At 45.7% G+C, this 7,194-nt stretch overlaps 1 protein-coding gene across 1 annotated transcript in view; it reads left to right on the top strand.

Moving 5' to 3' along the window:
- The window catches only part of LOC138952132 (glucosamine 6-phosphate N-acetyltransferase-like), an 11,287-nt gene extending 5,000 nt beyond the window's left edge, over positions 1–6,287 (top strand). Inside the window, exon 6 of the mRNA XM_070323727.1 lies at positions 5,537–6,287. Coding sequence (XP_070179828.1) covers positions 5,537–5,687 — 151 coding nt within the window. The 3' untranslated portion in view covers positions 5,688–6,287. The remainder of the gene's footprint in view (positions 1–5,536) is intronic.
- Positions 6,288–7,194: the final 907 nt, after the last annotated feature.

Here is a 7,194-nt window from a genome sequence, read left to right as displayed (position 1 = left end):
AGGAAACGAGGCTGCCTTCCGTATGCGCGCGCATACTCCGCCATATGCATCATTCTAAAAACTCAGCGTCAGTGGGACTGGTCGCATTTTATGTACGCTCTGGCTGTTTCAGCCTTTGTTACTTAGTCTTTTGACTTTGTTTCGTTCCTCTTGGTCTCTTCTTGTCATCTGGACTTCACAACTATGTTGAGGTGAGGTCGTTCCTTGTATTTTGCTTGATTTTGGCAGTTTTGTTGGCCGTATTTTGGACTTGCGATGTTTCTCAGAAATTTTTTCGTGAGTCGTTTTTCCGTCATGGCTGACAATGCTAAGAAGAGGGCAGCTTCTTAATAGGTAGCTGCTGTGCCCTTTTCTCCTTAGAAAGCTTTTAGGAAGTCTAAACTATCCGGTCTATGTCCGTTTCTGTTGTAGATTCTCTTGCTAAAAATCTTTGGATGTGTTGATTGTTTTACCCGCTAAGCCGGTAGACAAGTCCGCTTGCAGTTTGTTTACTACACTGGTGACTATTCCGGAACCCTCATTTTGCCGGCCAACGGCCTCGCCACGTTGTAAGCACCGGTTCTCGTCCTTTCATCGAAGTTAAGCTACGTCGGGCCCGGTTAGTTCTTGGATGGGTGACCGCCTGTGAACACCGGGTGCAGTGGCCACCTTTGTTTTAAGCCTTCGGATTAGTCCGGGCTCGGTGTTAAACATGTTGTTATTGGGCTTGCGTCTGTAGACGTGGCCTCTTTGCTTTTGACTTTAAGTTCACAGGTTTCTGCTTTGGCAGCTGGCACTTCGTCATCAAAGGCAGAACTACGTGCTCTCCCGGCCGGGGTTGCTGTGTGTTCTTCTCTGGACAGTGGTCGTTCGTCCCCTGCTGCGACCTTATGTGGGGAGTTCACGGTCTCCGGCGTCTGTCCTTCTTCACAAGGTATGTGTACTCCACGTGAGCGTTGTCTTGAGGGAGTAGCCTCGGGTCTCATCCCAGGTGAAAGTCCTGAAACATCGGCTGATATCCACCGCTTAGTCGGGGTGTCAGTGGGTGCTAAGGGCCCTGACAAGCGAACAGATGTGTACTCCACGTGAGCGTTGTCTTGAGGGAGTAGCCTCGGGTCTCATCCCAGGTGAAAGTCCTGAAACATCGGCTGATATCCACCGCTTAGTCGGGGTGTCAGTGGGTGCTAAGGGCCCTGACAAGCGAACAGATGTTCCTATTCTTCCCGCCTCGTCAGTAGACTGTGGTCAGGTTGAAAGGCATCTGCTTCCGCCCAGGGGGCAGGAAGGGGTGCGTCCACGGTGGTGGACGACATCCAGCTTACTTGCCGTTCAAGTTGTCCAAACGCCGTGACGCGGGCAGCGGAAAACGGCATTTAAGTTTTTTGGAAGTTGGTGGACCGCGAAAGGCGGGGGTCACCTTCCTGATTGCGACTGCGAGCATGAAGGAAAGGATAACGAGGATACTTCCATTTGAGGGTGCGTCCACGGGGATGGACGACACCCAGCTTACTTGCCGTTCAAGTTGTCCAGCGCAGTGGCGTGGGCGGCGGAAAATGGCATTTAAGTTTTGTGAAGGTTGGTGGACCGCGAAAGGCGGGGGTCACCTTCCTGATTGCGATTGCGAGCATGAAGGAAAGGTTAACGAGAATACCTTCTTATGAGGGTGCGTCCACGGGGATGGACGACACCCAGCTTAACTTGCCGTTCAAGTTGTCCAGCGCAGTGACGTGGTCGACGGAAAATGGCATTTAAGTATTGTGGAAGTTGGGGGACCGCGAAAGGCGGGGGTCACCTTCCCGATTGCGATTGCGAGCATGAAGGAGAGGATGACGAAGTTACTTCCATTTGAGGGTGCGTTCACGGGGATGGACGACACCCAGCTTAACTTGCCGTTCAGGTTGTCCAGCGCAGTGACGTGGGCGGCGGAAAACGGCATTTAAGTTTTGACTGGAGGGGGTGGTTGAGAGCAAAGCTTTACTTCCTCCACCTCTATCCGGTTTGATGGCTTCTGGAAGTTCGGAGGAACAGGATGTTCACTTCAGCTTCCGGGAATCGTTGTCCATTGCCCTGGAGTTGGCAAAGGGCCGCGTGTAGCCGGGTTCTCCGGCGAAAGTGGTGTACGTTCGCAGGAGGTAGCAAGCTTTGTGCGGTGAAGTGTTGAAACCGTGTCTGTTCTTCTGCTTTCTGGCGCACGTTCAGCAGCGGCTAAGAGCCCTAGGCAACGTAAGCTTCCGCCCTGGGGGCAGGAAGTTGGTGGGCTGGGTGATTCTTGGGTTGACCATGCGAGTCTCTCTGGGGGTCACTTTCCTACCTTTGATACCGAGCAGGGGGGCAGGAAGCGAGCAGTAGGGCTGATTCCTTGTTGGAGATTTAGTCTAGCATGGGGTCAGCTTCCGGATTGCACGGAGGTGCATGAAGGCTGTTCAGATTAAGGTGCTCCTGTTTTTCTGTTAAGCACTGTTTTTAGGTTCTGTTTCAAGTTAGCAAGTGCAGTGGCGCTCGCAGCTGAAATGGTTCGAGGTACAACGGGATCGTCCGGTGTGTTTCTGTGCAACCGGTTGGTCCTGATGTTTACTTATCCACGGCCTGTTGCGCTTTCGCTTTTGCGGCTGTGACTTCTGGGTGCAGGACGGGATATCCTTCTACTGTTAACACTGTGGTGTTGGTGGTCGGCACTTTTCAGCTTTTGGCTTCTGGTTCCGTTTCTGCGGTGCCTTTGCCTTTTTTTTTTTACAGGCTGTTTTCACTTTCTCTTCCAGTCTTCCAGCTGGCGTGAGTCAGGTGGATGGAGATCTGGCATGGTGTTATGACGTTTGAAACTTTTCAAAACTTTTCCGATTGTTGGCAAGTTGTTGCCTTATCGGGATGGGTGACTGGTTCTCATCATTTCGATGTTCGTTATGATGCTGGAACAAGAGGAGGAAATGGGGAGGCTCATACTTCAGCTGTGTCGCGGTTCGCGGCATTTTGTAGTTGGTTTGAGCTTTCTGAGGAGAATCTTCGAGTGTTAAGTTCTTAGATCCTCTGGCGGGGTCATCTTGTTCTTGCGGAAGTTTTCGCAAGCGAGTCTTCTTTGTCACCACTACATTTGTGGGCAACGCACGACTATTTGCCTGTGGTGGTGGTGGTGCTTTAGCTTGTTTCTTACGCCCGAGTAGCGTGTCACTCGCGGAGCGCTTTCTGTAGGCTTCGGGTAACTCCAAGCTTAAGGACTTAGGTTCTCTTGTTTTTCGTTCTATGGAACCGCCCTCGGGTTTGGTGATGGCGATAGCAAGGAGAGACTGTCTGTTAGATCAAGGTCTCCTAGCTCTGGGAGATTGCGGCATCTTTTCTTTATGATTGGCTCGTTTGATCGAAACTTGCTTTTAGTCTCTCGCTCGGGCGGTTACGTTTAACAGGTTATCTTTGTGGTCCGACTGGACTCATATACAAAGATTTTACTTTGCCGTTTTTTACCTGAGAGTAAGCCTCTGCCCTTTTAAGTATTATTCTGTCGGCTAGAGGTTAATCTCTTTCTTGTTTGAAAGGTCTCTTTTTGAGCCCGCTTCTAGGCACGCGGGTTCTCTAACTAAGAGAATCTCACGGTAAAAGAAAGCGCAGGGCAGGTCTTGGCTGTTTTTCGTTTCCAAACGAAAAGCTTCAGGCTGGCTGTTATCCACTTTGGGTTGGGGCTCCATACCCTCGCTTTCACAGGGCTCTTTTTGAGTTAGTTTGGGCGACCTGTTGGTCGCACAGTACGGGTCTTTGCAATCCTGGTTTCCAGACCTCTTTAGGCTGGCAAGAAGGCATCTTTGCTTTCTCACATTGGAATTACTTGAATGTCTGCTGTAAGGGTTCACTTGAGATACTTAGGGGCTTCTGCCTCAACTCTGGATTTGGTTCAGAGTTTCTGTGTTCTATGCAGAAGGTTTTTTCTGGCTAGGTTTGCTATGGACAGCTTTTTGGAGAAAGACTGATCTATGGTTCTTAGGGTTCCTTCAAATTTTCTGGCAAGTAAGCAGAATTTGGAGAATCCAGCTTTGTGCACTTTTTAAACCTTTTAGCAATATTCTGGCTCCTCCAGAGCCATATTTAGCCTTTTGATCATTTCGAGTTCAATGATTTGTCTAGCTTGGATCTTTTCAGATTTTTGATTCTAACAGCTCTTGTTCTTATTTTTCAACTCCGTCGCTTTTTAACCCTGAACGGTTAGAAACGACGTTAAACACTGGTTAAGGATAGAAAGTTTTTCTATCGACTTTGGTGGAGGTAATGACTTACTTAGGTCAACCTTAGCTTTATAGACTGCCACATTGTTTAGGCATGCCTTCAAGTGTTGGCAAGGAATTAAAAGGGGGGGGGAGCAGTCAGTCCTCTCTCTTCGGGTGGCGCGGACTCAACTTTCCTCTCTTGAGCAAGTTTATTGCTCTTGGAGATCCTGATGTACATTTTTGTCCTGTTAGAGCCCTCAGCAGATTTCTGTTTCGGACTGTGCACTCTCGTTTGGAGACTCAGAAACTTCTTTTTATCTCATTCATCATGGTACGGTTTAGAGATATGTCGAAAGTCTCGTTAGCCGAGTGGGTCTCCACCATAGCTAGGCAAGCTCTTGGCTGGTGGCAGAGTCAGGCAGGGAATGGCAGGGCAGTCTTGCCCTTTACTACAGCCAGGCCTCATGAGGCAAAAGATTGGGCTTCCACTCTAGTTGATCTTCATTTTAATCTCCTGGCGGAAGTTCTTGAGTCGGCTTACTGGCTTTCTTGAAATGTTCTTCATTGATGTCTTTCTCAGGGATTTCTATGCCTTGAGACAGGATGCGTTTCTGGGTTACCTGCTCGGGTAGAGGCAGGACAAAATCTCGATTCCTATTTGGGTAAAGTGCCCTCCAACCTTTAGTAGCAATCTGCTATATGTGAGTTGGGTAAGATATGTAATTTAATTAAAAATTTTAGTAATAAATTTTCATTTGATTAATATACTTACCCAACTCACATCGTTTATTCCCTCCCGCCTCCCCGCTGTGGGGTTATATATGTCTAAAAAAGAAGTGAGTTGGGCTTCGTTTTAGAATGATGCATATGGCGGAGTATGCGCGCGCATACGGAAGGCAGCCTCGTTTCCGGGCTGGCCTAGACACCCTTACGGGTCTCGGTCACTCTTTTTTAGAGGCGTCTTTCTTGTTACCAAGGGGACGCGTACAGCGATACCAGCACTGAACCAGGGTTAATTGCTATATGTGAGTTGGGTAAGTATATTAATCAAATGAAAATTTATTACTAAAATTTTTAATTATAGGTAACAATTTACAAAGAGCCTGACTTCCAGTTTAACAGAATTAAGCCCAACAGTTAGTGGTCGCAGCTGCATGGTTCAAGTAAGAATAACAACACAGCAGTTACGCAATCAAACTTCTGCACTTATATGCTTTATAACTGAAAGATTTACAAACTCTGTACCTGCAGACAGCTCTTTTACTCAGGTTGTGGTGATTGTGTATGTGTGTGGTCATGGGTTTGGGGTAGAGTAAGGGGCTGCTTTATATGATCTTTTGTGACATTTTTGACCTTGTATTTTTCAGCTTGCTGGATGTACTTTTTATACTGAGCAAGGCGGTGGGATGCTACAAAGTGTCACTTGAATGCAAAGATAATATGGTTCAGTTCTACACGCTCTTCGGCTTCACCAACCCTGCAGGACAGAACTATATGGACCACAGATGGTTTGATTGAAACCAGAGATACAGTAAAAGAGAGATCGCTAACTCACTCTTTGGCCTTACTATGGAATCTGAAGCCCCTAATCATAGTTTTAACGGACCAAGGTGATGTGAAAATCATCAAAATGTGATGTAAGGAATTGTTATACAATTAACCACCTTGGGTCTGGTGTCACATACTTCCATCATGTCCAATTTTTCTGGCCTGCATTGTGTGACCGACACGGCTGATGGCGCTTTTCAAATTACGTGAATTGTTACTGTTAGTTGTTCAAGACCAGCTTCATTGTTAGACTAGAGCGAGCGATCTCTTTTTCATAGTATCTCTGCTGATAGCCCAGTGAGACATTTTAAAGTATTTTTCTGTCTGGAACAGAAAATGGGATGCAAATTGTTGCTTGGCCAAATGCATGTAGAGGATATGATGCCATTAATGTTGATCATTTTATGATTGTGTGCCTTTGTCTGTGTATGGAGGGAAAAGGGTTATACTTATATAGGCTTATTATTTTTACTTTGTACTGGCATGATTTCAAAGCTGTTCAGTGAAACCTATCAGCAATACATGTTTTACACCCCAGAGCATAGGGGGGGGAGGGATGTATGTTACCAGTGCGGGAACAGGGGTTGGAGAGGGGGGGGGAGTGGTGGGGGGGTTCTAGGGGTTCCGATAGCTCTTAGAGTTTCATAGTTCTCACCATGTCTGTATAGTGTATGTATTAGTTACTGTGATACCAAATTGTCTTACCCATGTATGTATGATGCTATGCGCCAGTGATGTATGAATGCTATTTATTTTTGTTTTTATCACACAGCAAGCTGCTTTCCTCGTGTATTTTTTATGTTCATTCATGTATTGTACACTTGGCAATAAATTATCTATCTATCTATCTAAATTATCTATCTATCTACATGTATTATGAATGAGTTGAAACTTAATTATCTATCTATCTATCTAAATTATCTATCTATCTACATGTATTATGAATGAGTTGAAACTTCTTGATTGCAATTCCGATTCATGCCATGCCATGACAGGCCTGCAACTCGGTTTAATTGAGATTACTTAAAACTTGTTCTTTAATCTTCACACCAGAATATCCATATCATCGTCTGATTTATGCGTTCTAAACTCAGGTTCCCTTGAGGTACAATTATGTGAATTTGAGATTTCAAATGTGTGATGTACTTAAAAAATATAGGATAGACAGCTCTTACATGAGCTTTTGCTTCTTGCGTGCAAGAAACAGTTGTTTACGTTATTGTTGGTATTGTGTGTTGTGAAAAGTTTGAAAATATTCGTTCAGGGACTATGAACCTAGTTGTTGACGTAAAGAAGTAATATTGAAGTATTTCAAAGCTTACAGATCAGCACAGTTTTGCTGCTTTTGTTGTTCTTCGTGTTTTTATACTTGGATCGTCAAGGAATTATTCACATAGATTGATATACGTACTGAACCATGTCCACATTTTGAAATACATTGTACACGTAGAAGGAAACATTAACAGACATTTTTTTA

Source organism: Littorina saxatilis, linkage group LG17, assembly GCF_037325665.1.
Source record: "Littorina saxatilis isolate snail1 linkage group LG17, US_GU_Lsax_2.0, whole genome shotgun sequence".
In the NCBI taxonomy this organism is placed as follows: domain Eukaryota; kingdom Metazoa; phylum Mollusca; class Gastropoda; order Littorinimorpha; family Littorinidae; genus Littorina; species Littorina saxatilis.
This window is presented reverse-complemented; position numbering and strand designations above follow the sequence as displayed.